The sequence below is a fragment of the Barbus barbus genome, assembly GCF_936440315.1.
Source record: "Barbus barbus genome assembly, chromosome: 37".
In the NCBI taxonomy this organism is placed as follows: domain Eukaryota; kingdom Metazoa; phylum Chordata; class Actinopteri; order Cypriniformes; family Cyprinidae; genus Barbus; species Barbus barbus.
Window position 1 is genome coordinate 18250369 of NC_136715.1, and position 21088 is coordinate 18271456.

Consider the following 21088-nt stretch of genomic DNA (forward strand, 5'->3'; position numbering starts at 1 on the left):
ATTTAACGATGACAAAGGCGGCCACTGTTAAAAGCAGAAGAGGAACAATGGAAGAAGACACTTTGGAACACTTTGTTTGAATGAGGGCTACATACAACCCACATGTATGTTTCTTTGCCTCCGTGTTCAAACAATAATATACAAAACAAATCACCATAAATACAAGACAAATGTTGTTGCGAATGCATTCAGCTTCCATATATTTGACTCCTGTGTCATTTTTTCCTGACAGATTGGACATCTTCCAGGAAATTGCAGAGCTGGAACTGTTCGTATTCTCTAAACAGCATCCATTAACTGCAGAAGTGCATGAACATGTATATTCACACTACATTCATGAATAGCAATGTATCTCATCAGACAGCAGACTGAATAGTAAGAGTTCCTGCTGTGAAAGGCTCTTTTGTGCCTTCCGGTAAGAATTACAATCTGAATTTACACTAACATCTTCATTCTCCAGCCCTGATAGCATTCTCAAAGTCTTCTGTCTGCATCTAAGGAGACCTCGGTCAACTCTTTCCACTAATAATGCAAAATTGCGTTGAGACAAAGAGGCATTATGAGGGCATGAGGATGTATAATCCTTCATCAAATGCATGTTTTTATGATGAAATCAGACCAAGCATTAGAACACAACGGCCTTATGGAGAGGGTTAATAGCGGATAAAAAGGTCATGTATATATATATATATGGTGCACGACGGATGTGGCTTTTCTACTCCATCCGGAGTGAGTGAGCTGTAATGAGCGACTTTAAGATTTTAGGAGATTGATGCCGGATCGCTTTACGCTCAGGGTTTTCAAGGAAGCTTAATGTAAAGAGTAATCACCAAACTACAACAAGTCAAGAATTGTGTTGGGATTTGTATAGCACAACAAATTCATCACAACTCCTAAAGGCTCTGCAGGAGAAGAAAGAAGATCAGATACTCCTGGACTAATGATTCTCACTCCTAAAATCAGAGCAGACAGAGTCGCCTCTGAGGAGGAATGTCCAGTCAGCTGTGGTTGAACTGATGGCCTGGAGGCTCCTTCAGGCGATGTTCTCTCGAAAGTACAGAATAAATATACAACCGAAGTTTAAAGGTGACACATGCACAAATGTTGAGTTGAAGACCCCACGAAATGGCTTAATAAGTGCAGTTTTCTGTCCTTTGTTAATGCATTTCCTTTTGAAACAGGAAATTGGGGGTGTATAGATTCTAATTATATATAAAAAAGACCAAAAACACAGAATTATTAATAGTGAATTTAGACATCACAACATTATAATGTACAGTATGAAACAAATATTAATTTTGAGATCAGCATAACATTTTATTTATAGATTAGTGTTAAATCTGAGGTGTTTTAAAGATTAACTTGTAAAAATAAGAGAGATGAGACAAATTAAAGATCCACCATCGATTAACTATTTATTGTTATCGTTAACTAAAACTATTACAAAACATTTTTGTTCATTGAAATAAAGCTGAAATAAAATATACTAATTAGATGCATTTAAAAAAAAATGTTTCCTAGGCAACTAACTGATATATTTAAGTACTAAAATTAGTAACTGAAATAAAAATACATTAAAAGTATTTGAAAATTAGAAAAAAAAAAATAATACAAATTAAAGCTAATTCAAAATATTAACAAAACTATGCAAATGATACTAAAATAACACTGATATTTAACTAATATCATTGAATAATAAAAGCAGCACAAATCATTTTGGTGTGGTCATTTTATAATTTTGTGTCACTTAGTCACACTGGATGTGCCATAAACAGGCCTTTGTACACTAAAATGCTATCACTTCCTGTTAATCTTCTTCAGCACACAAAGCTCTGCATGCAGTTTTCTGGGTCACGGTACCTTGTGACCCAGTTCTGCCTATGAAACTTTATTAAATAATAACGTGCTTTTGCTGCACGCAGTCTTTTTCATAGAAGATCGCTCTTCAGAACAGCGTGTCACCAGCCATCAGTCACGTTATTCACCCACTCTGTTCGCCTGTACAAGAGATTTCCCTACATGTAAGTCATCAAAACCGTGTGATCGCGCAGTAATAACCGTGAGCGGTGAGAGAGGGGATTATTGGGGTAGCTGAAGAGGCTGAGGGGGGGTGAATGGGATCAGAGCCGCTCGATTGGTTGAGAGCGGCGGGACTTATCCCTACAGATGGCTGCGGTTACCATGGCAATGGAAGGATCAGCATCAGCATCCTTCCAGAGAACCGAAAGCGGTGCGCACTAGCATGACACTCACAAGCCCGTGCCTCATCAGCATAATTAAAACACACATTTTTGTTCGTCATCGACCTAATATTTTCTGCTGTTTTCTTTCTCTGACCTTGCTGTCCTCCTCTTTTCTCTCTTTATATGCTATTTGTGTCCTCACATTTACACACACATCTGCTCCTTTATTCCTTCTAAAGCTCATTCCTTCAGTTTGAATCAGATTCATCCCCTCCGACCGACAGCTAGATACGATTCCTTTCCCTCAGAGATGAAAGATGAAAAGGACACGAGGAGAGAGAGGAAAAGACGAGAAACAGAGAAACCGTGGGAAGGAGGAACTAAAATAGCTCCAAGAACACGCAAACAGGAAGGTTGAGAGAAAGATTGTAGGAGAAGATAACAACCAGAATGAAAAAGGCATCTTTAGCCATTATATAACAAGAATCCAACGCTGAATCAACCACGTCTCAACAGATGCATACAAACACTCTCAAGGACATGCCAGGCTCTCGGGACGCTCTATCCTACCTGACAGTTAAAGCCAGTATTCTCCGAGGATCTGTGATGCATGCTGTCTGCAGCGAGTCCCGACGATCGTCCCTAATCCCAAGGAGAGGAAATACACGGAGAGGACACACTAAAGAGCAGCTGAGGTTCCTCTGTGCACCTCTTGCCGCGCTTCCCCTACTGACACGGTGGAAGCCCTGTTCACTGGGGCTGTGTTGTCCAACTGTTGAGAACGAGACGTGCAGCCTGTGTTTGACAGGCGTCTGTCCACCAATGGGAGTGGAGATTAGAGCGCCGACATCACTGGCTGCGTGGACTGGTATCTGAGCTCGGGTGTATGAGCGTGTGTGCTCGGTGATTCATGCTCTGTGTGTGAGTGTTTTGGATGATGTGTGCAGCTCTGAGCTCCCTCCTCTCTGTATTCCAGCTAAAATATCAACATCCTAATGTGTCTCGTGCATGATGGGAAATGTAGTGTTTTAACCTTTAGGTGTTTAAGGAGACATGGAGTGCTGTTTCATTTTAGGAGCCAGTTAAAGCTAGGCTATATGTTTATAAAATTAGAGGTTTTCATATTATGTTTTTTGTTCTATTAGAGTCGGTTTTAAAGGGGTCATCGGATGCCCATTTTCCACAAGTTGATATGATTCTTTAGGGTCTTAATTAAAAGTCTATAACATACTTTGGTTAAAATTTTTACATTTTTACATAAAATTTTAAAATTTTACCCTATCAAAATCAGCTCTGTTTTCAGCAAGCTGTTTTTTAGTCCATGTTGCTTTAAATGCTAATGAGCGCTGCTGACCCTGCCCCTCTCTTCCATGGGGTGACCAGCAGTACTGTTTACTTTAGCCACAAAACTGACTAACTAGCACATTATTAGGAAAGCCGATTTGCAAAAATTCATAAAAAAGCCTTATACTCATTTCTTCTGTAGATGAAGATGGATCACAAATGATTTGCATGAACAGACGCATTTAGGCAGATAGGGGATTGGTGCATTCCCTTCAGAAACGAAAGTAACAATAATCCTCTGCGTCTTCAGATGTCGGGAGTAAATTATGACTGCTATATTCATTATTACATCCAACAACAAAACACCTCAATCGCTTAGGAGTCATTCTAGTGTTCCCCTGCACTGGAGTCGGTCGGACTGTTTACAGCTCACTCAGGGCGGGTCTAAGGTAAGACGGCCTTGTAAATCAACTATTGTGGGAGGGGCCTGTGCAGAACTACATCATTCTGACAGGAATCTCAGAACAGCCTGATTTGAGAAAGGGGATTTAAAAAAAAAAAAAACACTAGGTGAATTTTTATCATTATAGGATGGATGTGTACACACACTTCCAACACACATTTATGTTCAAACAAATTGTAAAGTGAATTCTGCATCCGATGACCCCTTTAAGATTTTGCCCAAACACATTCAAATATCCAAGCCCTACAAATAAAATTCATCATTTTCTATTTGTGTGCCTCTCAGAATTGAATTTAAAGAGATTCTAAAGAGAGTTTGTTTATCTTTGGAACACAAATTAAGATATTTCTGATGAAATCTGAGAGCTTTCTAACCCTGCATAGACAGCAACACAACTACCACATTCAAGGCCCAGAAAGGTAGTAGGACATCGGTAAAATAATCCATGTGACACCAGTGGTTCAACCATAATTTTATGAAGCAATTTATTCTCATCTGGGTCAGTTCACAGCCACAAAAAAAATATTCTTGAAGCGTCATAAAATTCCGGTTGAACCACTGAGGCATAAACTTATGAGCATCAATGAGACAATGACCTACGATGTAATTACAACTTGACGAAAATAAAATCTCTAGATATGAAATACTTAAAGCATATCAAAATGTTAGTTTAATCTAGATAAATGTGCGCTAGGCGCATATCCAATCGCTTGTGCGGAGAGTGGAAGCTGAAGCACGCTTCAGGACATCAGTGGAAACAAATGAAATACTCTGTAATTGTTGCTCATAAAGGTAAGAATAATACATAGTTCGGAACTGTAAAGGGTCTACTTTTATTTATGTGCACTCACAATATCAAAAAAACGTAGTGCTTTTCTAGAAAAAAAAAGAAAACTAATAGGATGCGCTTGCTGTCCCAGTCTTGAACAGGAGCGCTTCACAAAAATGAACCGAAACTCTTCTTTGAATATTTTCTTTACAGGCATCGTGAATATATCTATAGAAAGCTTTGACTTGCTACAAAACAAAATAATTCATATCCAAAACAAAAACTCTTTCATTATAATCCGTAAAGATGCATTTCTTTCTAAAGACACATCCAATGAGGAGATGGCGAGTCTGGATTTTTATCTTCATCTTTGTGACACTGACTCAGAAAACACTAGTTTATTAATAAATAATTCAAATATCTCCTTACTATTTTCGCCAGACACATTCATTGTAACTTTTGCTGGGGCTTTGCGGCAAGCTCATGTCACGTTGCTGTGGGCGCTATGGTCACGAAAACTCATAATTTGCACAGTCTTTTAAGCATTGCGGTTTAAAAACAAGTGATTTAAGCGATTGAAATGTAAACAGGACTATATGCGTGAGCTGTGTGTTTCCGAGCGTGCTTTCTGCAATTGGGTCGGATCGAGGCTGGTTCATATTCACACCTTAAACGGACTGTACCAGAGTTCGTTTGGAACCGAAAGGAGACCACCTCTTCAGCTGGGTCTCGGTTCGGTTGTTTGGTGCGCACCAGAGAGCGATTGCTGTATTCACACCTGCCCAAAAGATACACACCAAAGGGGGAAACAAACCAGAGTTCGTTTTAATCGAACTAAACAAGACAGGTGTGAATACACCCTCAGACTGTGCAGAAGGTTTACCTTCCAACAGGACAGTGACCCTAAGCACACAACAAGAGTGGCTTATAGACAACTCTGTGAATGTCCTTGAGTGGCCCAGCCACAGCCTGAGCTTGAACCCAATCAAATATTTCTGGAGAAACCTGAAAATGTGCGTCTGCCCCAGGTGTGTCTCACTTGTACTGGAAAGTGAAGCTGCGGGCTCTTTGATCGCCCCCTGGTGGCTGGCTGCAGTACAGGTCATAAACCCCGCCCTCTCCATGTAAACGAATGGGACTTGAGTCATGACAAAAAAATTAATTACACTTCCAATACAATTTTCCAAAATATGATTTTGGTCACTTAAGGTAGTTGTTATCACGCTGATATATGCTCGATTGTTCGTTTTTGTGGTAAGTTTGATTTTAGCTAGTAATTTGATGCTATAAAAACGGGGCGTGTCGTTATGGTTGATTGGTTCTGCGGGAGTTTGGTTCCGTGGCTCCGCCTCACGACTCTACTGCGCAGACTCGGGCTCCAAATGACGTCATTTACTCACAATGGCAGCGGCCATACAGAGATGTATTCGCTTCACTTTTCTATAATGGAAGGAAGCGGAGACGCGTCGTCCATCTTTTTTTACAGTCTATGGTCTGCCCCCATAATTTACTTATCACATCATAGCCAAAAGGATCTGAGGCTAATTGGTGCCAAAGGTGCTTCAACAAAGTTTTGAGCAAAGGCTGTGAATATTCTGTACATGTGATTTTTTTTTATTATTATTTGGTTAATTTCTTTCATGGTAGTTTTAGCTAAGGTTTTATCAATTTAGTTGTGTTTTAGTCATTTTCTTTTTTTTCTTTTTTTATTTGATTGAAATAAAATAAGTTTAGTTTTTGTATATTTTATCTTATTTCAGTTAACTTTTTTTGTTGTTTTTTTATGGTTTTAGTCCAACACGCATTTGTCCATTCATGTCATTTATGCCAGCTTTCACATTCACAAGAATCAACATTTCCAGCAAACCTTTCAGGCGCATCATCTGACAAACCAGCTCTTGGATGCTAACATTCCCACGAGCACTCTGGGCTTTTAAGCAGGGTGTGTTTGGTTATTAAAGTGATGAATCGAGCATGCAGTCCTATAATTCTCTGCTTATAGAGACATGTAGCAGGCTGAGGTTCCCAACAGGTCTCAGAGCTCTATGTCCTCCAGAGCAGCATGCTTCCCCCGGTCACGCCGTCTGCTCACACTGGCTCCTCTCCAGCTCACTATATGACCAACACTTCGTGCTGTCCTCTCTCTCTCTCTCTCTCTCTCTCTCTCTCTCTCTCTCTAGGCTCACAGCCACTCTAAACTAAACAAAGATTGGTGCTTAAAACATCTCAATATCTCTTAAACTCTCCCAGAGACCAAAAGCTTGTGGATGGAGATTTGAATTAACAGCTAGTGACAAGCTTCACTGCATGCCTACAAATATCCAGTCAAGCGGCATCAGTCTCACATGGAGACATTAAAAATTGACTGACAATCAGTCACAATGAATCGCATCATTTGGATGCATGAAAACCAGACACTCGCTCACTCTCGCAAACAAAACAGTAATTAAATCCAAAGTCCACTGCATTGTGCGCATGCTGTGAGAAGCATAACATAGGAAATTAAGAACTGGGACTCACCCCGTTATCACTAGCAGGACTCTGAACCTGCAGAGGAGCAGAAAGGCAATAAAATCACTCACACCATCACTGAGTATTTACATGACACATATCATTACAGTAAGAAAGAGCTCAGACTTTTACAACCTTTTACAACGCAATGGTTTTTTTTAAAGCATATGCATAAAAACTTGAACCCTAATGCTGTGTTCTGGTTATTTTGACCCATAGAGTTGTCTTTTTCCCAAAAATGCTAGTTAATGTTATTGCATTGGACTAATACCTAAACTGACTTTGCTCACGCAGGGTATAACAACTATAATCGTTATTGTACTGATTGGGATTTTTCCCCACCTTGTAAAAACTTGTGATTTGAGTTTATGCACCTCAGTTTTGGAGTTAAAAAATAATTATTCTTGGATAATTTTAGCAATGTTCACTCAAAAACTAAGGTGCATGAGCTCAGATCAATGTGGCCTAAAACAACCTATTTAAAAAAGAAAAACAAAACCTGTGCTAATCAAACAAAAATGTGTTGGAAAACAAAAAACTGAATCCAATATTTGATGATCAATGATCAAATTAAAAAATTGTGAGCAATTTTTTGTAGGCCGGCAATTTTTGACCGGGAAATCCAAATTAGGTAAAGGATTTTATAACACAGCACAAGGGTCAATAAACTAGTATTACAACATATAAGTTCTTATAAATGTAATCTTTGTATCTATGTTGGTTTTGAAAACGTCTGTACCATTTTCAAAAAATGCTGACATTACATGTGGTAAAACCACAAATACAAGATGTAATCAAGTACAAAATACTATATTTTCCTTACACCTTATGCATGTGAGTTTACACATCTTAATCAATCATTATTTATAAAAACTTTATTATTTTTAATAAATATAAATATCATGACATTTTACAATCTGAACTAACCTCGCCTTGTCATAAAATGTCAAATTATCCTATATTTTAGGAGAATTACAGACCTTGACACACATTTAAGACGGTCCACTCTATGATATCATATCCTGTTTTGTTTTGTGTCTGCACCACATCTATATTTTAGATCCCAAACAACAACAACTGTGCATGTACATTTGCAGAAGGATAATTTTGTCAAGTTTTAATAAAATATACATGGTCTCAATTTTAACAGACATGCACTAAAAGCCACAAAACTCTCAATTTGATTTTATGAGGTCTTAAAAGATTAACCACAGAGTTAAAGTCTGAACACATGATTCAGAAGATCAAATGAAGGAACAGTACAAAACATGAAGAATAAAAACAATATACTAATTCCTGTGTTAAGGCTGATAGACAAAGATTATTCACTCTTCTTTGACCTGTTTTATCACACACACATCAGCATTCAGGGCACCAGCTGCAGCTAAGCGGGCAGTGACTTATGATGGTCAGAAAAGGCCCTCTGGGACTCAGATCACTGGCATCAGTTCAGCACACTGAGAGCTACAGTGAAATGTACCAGCCCAGTGGATTCAACCGGCGCACCAGAAACAATTCAACCGACCGCTGGATCTCTGCCAGGCCAGTGATGATGTGTTCAATCCATCCCTCAGCTCACCCAAATGATCACAAAAAATGTATTCTTATTTTTTTATATTTTGGATTTGAGCAGCATATTTCACCCATTTCAATTTGCTGTTCAGTTTTTCAGCCTTTATGCCATATATAATATATAAAAAAGAAAAAAATAGCTTGGGGCAGTACACTACCATTCAAAAGTTTGGGATCAATTATATTTTTTTGTAAAGTAATTAAAACTGTTATTAAGTAAGGATGCATTAAAGTGAACAAAACTGACAAAGGCATGTTTAATGTTACAAAAGATTTCCATTTCAAAAAATGCTGAACCTGACAAAAATAAACACAGTTTACACAAAAATATTAAGCTGCACAACTATTTTCAGCATTGATAATAATAATAATAATAATAATAAATGTTTCTTGAGCAGCAAATCTGCATATTAGAATTATTTCTGAAGAATCATGTGAAACTGAAAACTGGAGTAATAATGCTGAAAATTTAGCTTTGCCATCACTGGAACAAATTACATTTTAAAAATATTAAAATAGGAAACAGTTATTTTAAACTGTAACAATATTTCAATTATATTACTGTATTTACTCTATGTTTTATCAAACAAATACAGCCTTAGGCTGGCCGCACACTAGATGATTTTAAGCCCGATTTGCATCTGCGAGTGATCAGGTGGTGTGGCCTAATTCGAGGTTTGACGCAAACTATTTTTTGTCCAAAAAATCCTCTATTGTGTGGTGTCATTACGATTATTTATCTGCTACCGATCGAGACGGAGCATCCCCAAATTCAAATGGTAAATATCAAACATATTTACGATCGGGCTGCCTCTGACGTGATACCTGCGATAGCCAATGAGAGCGCGCAAGCGTCACCTACCAGATGTTGCATGCTTCTATAGCTGAAACTTGGCAGCCAAATACATGCCGTGAAAGCATGCCGTATTCTTTTTTATACTTCGTTTTTCACTGTGAAACAGAACACGCGCCAGGAGAGCCAGCTGACAACGTTGATTGTCCTCTATTTGTTTTTCTTCTCAAGTCACGTTTGATCTCGCGAGTCTCCGTGAGATAACATGTCACTGTAATATCGTTCCTACAATCGACAAGTGTGTGGTCACGCAGTCTGGTCGAATCGTCTAGTGTGCGTGTTCAGAGGATTATACAGCTAAAAATCGGTTGAACTGTCTTCATTCCTGTGGTCTCCTATGGTTTTAAAATTGTTTATAGTGTGCGGCCAGCCTTAATGAGCATAAAAGGTCTTCTTTCAAAAACATTATTTAGTCTGACTGACACCAACTTTTGAACACTAAAATAAATGTCCCCATTTTGCCTATTTTTATTTAGCAATGCTGCAGATTATTAGCCATTTAAAGCTTGGCTCCTGACAATATAACAACGTCATAATGATTTTGGCCCAAATCCTGAATGGAAACTTACTTTACTTTACTTACTTACTTTTGTCATTTAGCAGACGCTTTTGTCCAAAGCGACTTACAAATAAGAAAAAGTAACTAAAACTAAAAAGTTACAACTCTATAAATACTATCTACCCACATATTTAAGAAAATAAAGAAATTAAATAAAATTGACACATGCATATAACAAAAACATTTCAATAATAAACATATCAATGAAAAAATTTAATTAAATTAAACTTTCAATACATTCCTCAACACTATGAATACTCTCTTACTGTACTTCCTAGGTCAGCATCTGCTTTTTGTCTTGCACTACACTGTTCTAAAACTCTGGTTTTCCGATTAATTTAGTGCATGGATAAAGTTCAAATCTGTGTTCAAATGGTGGAAGTGACTGATAACGCCTTGCTGCTGCATATGCACAAACTGTACTTAAGGATTTTGTAAGTGTACACTGCTCTTAGCAAAGTCTGGAAACCTTTGAAATGTGCACGTAAGGGATTAGACAGGAATGCAAACCACAAACATAGTGTGTATGGCTGTGAATATCTTCTGAGGAGCTGAGTGAGTGAGTGTGTGTCTTTGCTCAAGACTGAACGGATGGCAGAATCAATAGGATGTGGGCCAACTCTTCTCAACTCCAGCACCAAACTGTTAGTGATGAAGGAGCAGAGACTCTGGCTCTGAGCCCATGTTAAGATGGCTGCTGCTTTTTTGGGTTGATCCAATCAAAAAAAAAAAAAAATTTTTTACATAGATGAAAAGCAATTAGAGTAAGAGGCTAGAGAGTGTTGCTTATTTTGGGGTCACTTAACCAACAGATTATGAGGCCTCATCAAATTCAAGATTAATGCAGGGGAAATTTGATGTATGCAACACGCATGCATCTAAACCCATACTGTCATTACACGTTACTAAACGTGTGTAATTAAATTAAATGCATAATCCACGCGAGCTGGTGTGAACCTAGTCACATTACAAACGCCGTATCCATGTAATTTGAAGCCATTTTCCCAGCAAATGAGTCTGTATTAAAGGTGCAATGAATAATTAAAACACACGGTCTTCCAATGGTGGTGGGTTAATGATGGCCATAATGGGCTTCAACACAATGCGGCTCGAACCACCGAAACCCGTTTTCCTAACACACACCAGCATCATGCCATTGTTCCTCACTGACGGATCGCACATGAAAGATGAAACAGGTTCTTACCGCAGGAAGCAGCGGCTCCATCTGCGCTCCTTGATCTTTCACATCCATCCCTGATACTCTGCCTTATACTGTCTTGTTCGTCTATGAAGGGTTTTCTCTGAGATACTGTTAGGAACGTAGATAAAGCGTCATATATGTTCGTGCGGTTTCGGTGGCGTGGGGTTTTTTCCTCTCTTTCTTCACTTGCGCGCGAGTCCGTGCCTGCGCTCCTTCGGCGTGTCATTTGCGCTCGCGTGACGCAGCAGCGGCAGCACGTGAAACACCGGGACGCGTTAGATAAACGGATGAAACACTCCGGACACTTGAGGCTTCGGTTTACTAAATGTTAGAATATCGTTTATACATCGCGCTGAGTTAAAAAAAAAAAAAAAAAAAACAACAACAACAACAAAAAACAAAACAAAACAATCCAAACTAAATAAAAAAATAAATATGTCGCTTCTGGTTTAACATTTAAATTATCCGGATTTAATTTAAAATAAATCACTGAATAAAAAAATAAAAAAGCTGATTTCTTAAAAATATTCACTTTTTATAGTCTTTTCAAATCATTTCTTTATATAGGGGACACGGGGGCTAGTTGTCACTAACTTTAATTTCACTAACATTCCTAAGTAAAACGTGTGTATTTTCTCGTTTCTCGTATATATATATTTGTATGTCACACACACACACACATATATATATATATATATATATATATATATAACCTCCAAGTCTTATTAAAATTGCACACACATATATATATATATAGGCCTATATATATATACAATTTTAAGCATTAAGTCCACTAAACTAAGATTTCAATATCAGAATACATTACTACTATGGGCATGTTTTCACAAAATCAACTGTATCTATTTTTCCTGGCCAGTAACAGTGGAAATGTCCAGAAAGTGACTTTCAAATCCAGTACCAGCAGTGGAATTACATTTGCAGCACGAAGAATTTTTACATTATTTTTCAGACAAAAAAAAAAAAAAGTGTTGAACATTTGCACCTCTTAATTAAATGTAAACAGTTGTATATAGTGCTTTGCTGCTGGCCTTTAACTGAGTAATCAATAAACTATTCCTTTGGCGCCACCTTGTGTGCATTTAAAAAAATATGAATTATCAAATAGAATTTTTGCGCTGAAATAGTAAAGGAATAGCTCCCCAAAACACTTTCATTATTTACTAACCCTTATGATGCTCAAAATCCCTATTCTGTTATTTTTCTGTGGAACACAAAAAAATCCACGAAAGCTTTGTGTGACAGATAGTAGGCCTATATAGAAGGTGTTATATCCCTAACCACGTTCATTCCACATACAAAGTCAAGCCAAACATAGCTGATTAAAATGGCTTAACGTGAACTTTTTGTATTCCTTTTAAATATTAATTTATGCATGCAGGAAATGCGTCAAAAATGACTAAGGCATGCTTTGGCCGGCTCTGTGAAGGTGGTCTCTGGTTATTTCGGGTTCAACAGCTGCTGAAGGAGCTTCATTCTTCTCTTGATCCCTTCACTGTAATGTAGCCTACACGAAGAGAGTTTGTAGCTGTATTTAGTGATCAATTCTGCTGCCGTGTTTAATCCTATTACTTATGGGAGAATTAAACAATTATTTCCTCTAGGTCAAGGACACATCACCGGTGTCCCAAAACCTGGTGAACTGCCTTCATAGACACCTTGCATTCGCCACCAGGTGTCAGGGTTGTAAAATATTTGAATACTCACACAAACTTGCAATCTTGTAACTACTACGTCAATAAAAAAGCAACCGAATGTAAAGTGAAATTTAAGTTTTTATGGGATTTATTTGTACTCAACCTCTGACAATTTATATAGGCTACATCAAACATTCTGACAGCAGCAGAATGAAACGACTTCACATGATCATATTCTATATTTCACTACATGCATTTCATTAAAAAAGACCTTTTCTTTTTTTAGCAAGATGGCTACTGTTTTGATACATCACAATCAATACATTTTCATATTAAACAGCTAATGATCATTTATTTAGATTCTTTATACTGGGGATGTATATTGAAACAAATACAGACATGGTGGTCTTACTGTGTTTTATATATATGGCCATATATATATATATATATATATATATATATGGCCATATAAGCCATCAGATACATTATGTTTAGATAATTGGGGATGTCAGTTCTCATTCATCTTCAAGGGTGCAGTGTAACATGAAAATAAATAAATGCTGTATACACATAAATCATCACCATAATGATATTTCCATATTAACAACATTTGAATTGCACACTCAGCCCAGGCAGTTTAGGTTTGAGTGTCAAAATGAAAAAAGTCAGATTCTTTATTGCCATTTTTGGCCCTGTTCTGCATGTCTTTCACAGTCTGAACGTCTGAAACTGGACTGATAGAAAGATTTTTCAGTTGAGCCTCCTCCGAAATCCTTAAAGGACTGGAATCTACATATTTAATGGAAGACTGAGTTTCGGTCCATGTCGAATCCGTGGCATCTTCACCTTCCAGCTCTTTAGAAACTCCAAGAACTGACCGTTCTATTTCCAACATATCTCCATCCTCAGGCATGTAATTCGATTGTGTTGATCTTTCAAGACCTGCATCTAGAACCCAACCAGACAGATTTGAGCTGGGTTTACTGCTGTTCTCTAGCAAACCCTGTGAATCCCATCCAGCGGCACTGGTGTAGTAATCCAGACTTGTATTAGTGCCACTAGTGAAAGGCAGACCTTTGACCCCCGCTGTGGCGTAAGAGAGCAGAGCTGCTGTGTTAATATCGGCTTCGTATGATGGAGCAGCAGTGGAAGACACAAGCCAGTGCTGCCCGGAGGCCAAGCTGCTCTCTTGGGATTGGTTTGAGGTCGCAAGGCCATGGTCAGGGATAAGAGTTGGAAAACAGGACTTTGTGTAACTGTTGACAAACTGCTCCTGAAATAAAGTGCTTGTCATTGCGTACCGCGAGCCGGGCAGCATCTGAGAGTGTGGAGAGTCACTAAATGTAGGGGTCAATCGGTCAGAGTCAGAGCCACTGTAACTTCTGGAGACAGAGAAGAAATTAGGTCACACATTTTACATTAGAATGTCCATGTTACTGTTTGTGACACTGGGTCTCATTCACTAAGCATGTGTATGTACAGATGTATGCATGAACAAATTCTATTTCGCAAAAAGCTTTTAAACTAAAATGTCGTCTAAATTTATGATAAAATGCTGAAACCCCATATGCAAAAATCACATACTCTTCTGGGTTTAAGCATGTTTGAGCATGAAACCTGCAAACAAACATTTTCACCAAACCACAAATCACCCAAAATGTTCATATTAAAATTTGTGAAAAATGTAGGAACACCTGAATCCACACACACAAGTAGTAACTCTGGGTTCACTAAGCATGCATACATTTTTACATGAAATCTGTGTGTGAACATTTTCACTAAAAAATCATGGATTAACCAAAAACTATCTTTCTAAAATTTTCTACATTTATATAGGAACAAAAAAAAAACACATGTATGCAAAAAGCATAAAATGAGTTTCACTAAGCATGTGTACACACAAATGTGTGTGAAATCTGCATTCAAACATTTCCACCAACAAATCAAGATTCACCAAAAAATTTCCAACTAAAACTTAAGAAAAAAAATAAAAGTAGGAATAACCGAAAACCACACATATGCAAAAAGCACATACTCTGGGTGGCTTGTGCATGAAATCTGTGTAACTGTTTTACCAACAAATCACGATTCACCAAAAACTTTAAAGAATTGATAAAAACATTTAAGAACACAAGCACATAAAAAGCACATACTCTGGGTATATTTTCATTTGAAATATTTTAGTATATACAGTGAAATAAAAGCTGTGTTATAGCTTGATCTGAGAGGTTACACTGAATAATAACGCAGATATGTACAGCTGGCTAATGAGAGGTCTTGCAAGTGTTGTATTTATGCTGAGAGTGACGAAAGGCTGTAAGAAAAGGTTGTGCAGAAAGCCCTTATATGAAGACGGTTTGGGTGTGTTTTATGCAAATGACTAACCTTAGGCAAGTGGTCGCTCATTTACAAAACTTGCATCGACATTACAACCAGGTTAAAAACAAATTCATTTGCATAAGCATGTTAAATTTCCATAAGAATAAAAATCCAAGCAAGGGTTAGTGACTGAGACCCATTGCATTTGTAATTAATCATTTTAATTTGGAATATGTGTAACATTACATTGCATGTTAAAGTGCTACCAGAAATAAATGCTTTAAGATGTTAGAAAAATGTAAAAATCTAATTATCATTGTTATTATTATCAAATAAAATTGATTTAAATTACATTTAAAATACATTATCCCCCAGTTTCACAAACAACGCTTAGGCCTAAACCCAGACTAAAATGTAAGTCTGAGCTGTTTCAACTGAGAGAAACTTGCACTAACTGATCTTAAAATATGTAAATGCCTTTGTTTTGTCTCGAGATGCACAACCGGTATTGTTTAAGGCATGTTTATAAAAACTTCTTAAATGTCCTAATTGAACTATTGCCTAATCCTGGTTTAAACCCTGTCTGTTAAACCAGGCCTATGTTCATTTCTGTAGGCAAGTCAAAATTCAAATCTGAAAACCTGCAAGAGAATAATTATCAATGCATTAATTTGCATAGTAAGGCACTTACTTATAATTATCCCGAAATCCTTTAGCAAACGGATTGTGATAAATTTTTAGTTGTGTTATCTGAGGAAGTAAAGAAACACGTTCAATAAATCAGTTCATATTACATTTTTTGTAATGTAATGTAAATGAATGCAGTGATAGACTAGTGCTCACATCTGTGTTCTGGTAAGCTGTGACAGTTATAAATTGGGTTTCGGGAAAGGTAAATGTCTGTACTCGATCAGGATCACTCGTATCTTCATCTCCACTCTTGTTTATTTCAATCACATGCATCCTCGGCTGATACTTATGGAGAGAATGTAGGACGATCATCTTGATGGACAAAGAAAAAAATCAACATAAAAAAGGCTATTTTTGTTTCCCATTCCCATAAGAAACTTCACAAACCGTATATAATAGTAATGAATGTACTTACACACACAGCACATTACATTTTATCTCATAATAGTGATACTTAAAAGCTTAGTTCACCCAAAAATGAAAAGTCTGTCATTAATTACTCATCCTCATGTCGTTCCAAACCCGTAAGACCTTCATTCATCGTTGGACACAAATTAAGATATTTGATGAAATCCGAGAGCTTTCTGACCCTGCACAGACAGCAACACATCTGACACGTTCAAGGCATAGAAAGGTAGTAGGATATTGCTAAAATAGTTCATGTAATATCGTTATGAAGCTACCAGAATACTTTTTGTGCGCAGAGGAAACAAAGGTATGACTTTATTCAATTATTTTAATGATGTCCTTACTACCTTTGGTAGTTGCGTTGCGGTCTATGGAGGGTCAGAAAGCTCTGGGATTTCATGTAAAATATCTTAATTTATGTTCTGAAGACGAAGAAAGGTCTTACAGGTTTGACACGACATGAAGGTGAGTAAATAATGACAGAATTTTCATTTTTGTGTGAATTAAAAGAGTGCTACATAAAAGTGATTGTGCCCTAAAGTAATTTAAATAGTTTTGTGAAGGTAATTTTTATTGTGCCAGCTGAAATCAGTTCAATTTTAACATTTGCTGCTGATGGTGATTGCAGGCAAATGAAAAATTCATTAAATTCTTTGCCAATTACAGACATGATATGAAGCTTTTTCTGAACTCCCCCTGTACTAAAATATTTCTACTGATTCTTATCATGAAGAGAAAATGAAATGAAATAAGAAATCACTTGAGTAGAGTTGCTGGAAGCTCTCTTGTTGTTTGTCAGCTTCAGTTTTCCAAAAGAGATCTCCTGACGCATCCAGTGCGCGCCGGTGTTTGGAGAGTCTGGGTGCATGTATACTCGGTTTCCTTTAAAAAATTAAAAATACATACGTTACTATTAAACGGAAATAACTAACATTATAATAACTGTACTATATTTATTAATATCTGAGTTTTTTTTAGTATATTTATAAACTTGGTTAAGAGGTTATTTGCGCTTAGGAAAACGGAGCAAAGATTTTTGATAAATTCCTCTTCAGTCTGTTGATTATTAGTTTACCCGTAACATTAGTGTCCGCTTTGCCGCAGGGAACCCATTTTCCGCCCTGAAACCTCCAGTGGGTCGGATCCGCCAGAATCACATCCACAACAACATTATAAAGGCACGTCGGGTCAAGACCACAAACACTAAAACTCAGAAACGGAAACATCCGGCTGCAGGAAAATTAACCGAGAAAACAAATCACTTTTCCAAAAGTAAATTATCAACAATTAGGCCTACATTAAAAAATAAATATAAACGAAACAGTCCAACAGACATAATCTGAACAGAAATAAAAACTTTCCCAAAATTATTAATTTATAATAATTACCAACAAAAACAATTAATACAATATTTAACAAATAAAATTAAAATATAACCAAAATTTTCTATGTAGTCAATTTTGCTTTTAATAAATAACCAATTCAAATAAAAAAATACATTTAAAAAGTAGGCTATAGTATATTATTATTATTAAGTAGACTTACCGCCCCTGTTTGGTAACGATCATTTCTGTTTGGTGTCTGTGGAATTTGAACCACAGCGCGCGGTTACAGAGGTAAACCTGGGCTTTTCCAGGATAGACGGCGGCGTTTGTGTAAGTTTGTCCGCACTGCTGTGAGTACGCGTAGCTCAGCCCGTTGCTGATGACCGGGTGAGGTGTCATGTAGGGACCGGAGAGTGGCGGGAGCGCGGGCACTTGCTGACCCGAATACGCGAACACAGCAGAAGAGAAGGCGAAATCCGTCCGCGCTTGGCTTGATTCAGGCAAATTACACTCGTCCGCGCTTTCTCTGCCATCCCTTGCAGCGGAGACGTAGTCCAGAGCGTTTGAGGGGTTTCTCATCTCTGTGGAGAGTCTTTTCAACGGTGGCTCGTTCTCCAGGGTGTCACCGGAGGAGGAGACGCGGTCGTTCCAGGCGGCGATGTGCGTAAAAACGTTGTCCGCGCTCGCCGGTTTGTTGGACAGTGACAGTGAGGGAAGTTGTTGCAGGTGCATAACTCACTGAGAAAGTTGTCGGAGTTAAACGTGGTTTGAGACCTCAGACATGCCCTCTGCTGCATGGGCCAAGCAGGCTGTTAGAGCGTCTTCACTCCGAGCTTACTACAGGAAAATGATGCTGCTCCGCGTTTGATAACAGCAGAAAGGGCTGGTATGTACATTTAGAATGGCATTAAAGCAGTAAGCGGTTTTTTTAAATAGGTTACAGTGTATAAAATATCCCTGCTATCTGACAGCTGTTATTAAAATAGCTGAGACATCACTGAGCGCGCGTTAGCCAATCAAAAATCATAGCGACTATTTGTCAAAAGGGTCTTGGTTTTGTTTTCAGCAGCGTTTGCAGACTATTTTGCCACTTACTATTTATTAATAGGCAGTATTTATTTTTCTTTTGCAACTTAGCTTGATGCTACAGAGAAATTTAAGTTAACCAGCTTTACAGTTTTTCTAAACAAAACACACACAAAGTCAGTGTTTAAGGGTCAAGGGTCATTCCTGGGGTTCCTAATATTTCAGTCCCCTAGACTTTTTAAAGTGGTGGTTCACCAAAATAAAGTGTTAAAAGCTTTTCACAGTACCTTGGTATGTCCACTATAATTAATAATAAAAAAAGTACTTATTGCATTTAAATATTTTTTATCATGTATTTTAAATTTTACACTAAGCATTTTGACACTTAATTTGTGCTTATATACACTGAACAAAATTATAAACGCAATACTTTCGTTTTTGCCCCCATTTTTCATGAGCTGAACTCAAAGATTGAATAGTTTTTCTATGTACACAAAAGGCCTATTTCTCTCAAATATTGTTCACAAATCAGTCTAAATCTGTGTTAGTGAGCACTAACTTTGCCGAGATAATCCATCCACCTCACAGGTGTGGCATATCAAGATGTTGATTAGACAGCATGATTATTGCACAGGTGTGCCTTAGGTTGGCCACAATAAAAGGCCACTCTAAAATGTGCAGTTTTATCACACAGCACAATGCCACAGATGTCGCAAGTTTTGAGGGAGCATGCAAATGGCATGCTGACTGCAGGAATGTCCACCAGAGCTGTTGCCCGTGAATTGAATGTTCATTTCTCTACCATAAGCCGTCTATCCAAAGGCATTTCAGAAAATTTGGCAGTACATCCAACCGGCCTCACAACCGCAGACCACGTGTAACCACACCAGCCCAGGACCTCCACATCCAGCATCTTCACCTCTAAGATCGTCTGAGACCAGCCACCCGGACAGCTGCTGCAACAATCGGTTTGCATAAACAAAGAATTTCTGCAGAAGCGGTCAGAAACAGTCTCAGGAAAGCTAATCTGCATCGTCCTCATCAGGGTCTCGACCCGACTGCAGTTCGTCGACGTAAACGACTTGAGTGGGCAAATACTCACATTCGATGGCGTCTGGCACTTTGGAGAAGTGTTCTCTTCACGGATGAATCCCGGTTTTTACTGTACAGGGCAGATGGCAGACAGCGTGTATGGCGTCGTGTGGGTGAGCGGTTTGCTGATGTCAACGTTGTGGCAGTGGGGTTATGGTATGGGCAGGCATATGTTACGGACAACGAACACAGGTGCATTTTATTGATGGCATTTTGAATGCACAGAGATACCGTGACGAGATCCTGAGGTCCATTGTTGTGCCATTCATCGACGACCATCACCTCATGTTGCAGCATGATAATGCACTGCATACTCACCGGACATGTCACCCATTGAGCATGTTTGGGATGCTCTGGATCAGCGTATATGACAGCATGTTCCAGTTCCTGCCAACATCCAGCAACTTCGCACAGCCATTGAAGAGGAGTGGACAACCTGATGAACTCTACGCAAAGGTGATGTGTTGCACTGCGTGAGGAAAATGGTGGTCACACCAGATACTGACTGGTTTTCGGACCCCCCCAATACAGTAAAACTGCACATTTCAGAGTGGCCTTTTATTGTGGCCAGCCTAAGGCACACCTGTGCAATAATCATGCTGTCTAATCAGCATCTTGATATGCCATACCTGTGAGGTGGATGGATTATCTCAGCAAAGGAGAAGTGTTCACTAACACAGATTTAGACAGATTTGTGAACAATATTTGAGAGAAATAGGCCTTTTGTGTACATAGAAAAACTCTTAGATCTTTGAGTTCAGCTCATGAAAAATGGGGGCAAAAACAAGTGTCGCGTTTATAATTTTGTTCAGTGTAATTGACAAAATGTGCACAGTGTTTACAAAACTTGTGTGTGTGTGTGTTCCTTTCTTGTGAAAAATAGAAAAATCTAGAAAAAAGCTAATGTATTTTATTAAAAAACTACTTTTAAGTTATGTCCCTCCTCAGTCACAAACCAGAGACTCCATCCATGTGTGATATTGTTTTCCAGAAAATGACATCATTCAGGTCTTTAATAATAGTGAAAAAGATGATAAAAGTAGTATCACACTTTTATTCATATTTTTAGGTGTATTACAGGTATTTAATGCCCAAGATAGGAAAACATGTTTTGGTGGAAGTTTGATATGTGCCTCATGATATGGGTTATTTAGAAAATTAATCATATGTAGTTGAAA

General features: G+C 38.0%; 2 protein-coding genes across 3 annotated transcripts in view; both read right to left on the reverse strand.

Annotated features, from left to right (window-relative positions):
* LOC306857182 (sodium-driven chloride bicarbonate exchanger-like) overlaps positions 1–11619 on the reverse strand; it is a 52332-nt gene extending 40713 nt beyond the window's left edge. Inside the window, exons 1-2 of one of the 2 annotated variants that reach the window (XM_079396966.1) lie at positions 11399–11616; positions 7220–7246 (exon numbers count right to left, since the gene is read on the reverse strand). In XM_079396966.1, the coding sequence (XP_079253092.1) occupies positions 7220–7246; positions 11399–11446 (75 nt within the window). In that variant the 5' untranslated portion in view covers positions 11447–11616. Of the gene's footprint in view, positions 1–7219; positions 7247–11398 lie in introns of both variants that reach the window. The other variant, XM_079396965.1, reaches the window with a different exon arrangement.
* Positions 11620–13687: 2068 nt separating this feature from the next.
* On the reverse strand, positions 13688–18524 carry tbr1a (T-box brain transcription factor 1a; the record flags this gene model as incomplete). Its single annotated transcript, XM_079395987.1, has 6 exons — positions 13688–14432; positions 16061–16119; positions 16213–16371; positions 17228–17349; positions 17543–17697; positions 18013–18524. The coding sequence occupies 6 exons, from the start codon at positions 18522–18524 to the stop codon at positions 13688–13690; spliced, it is 1752 nt and encodes a 583-aa protein (XP_079252113.1).
* Positions 18525–21088: the final 2564 nt, after the last annotated feature.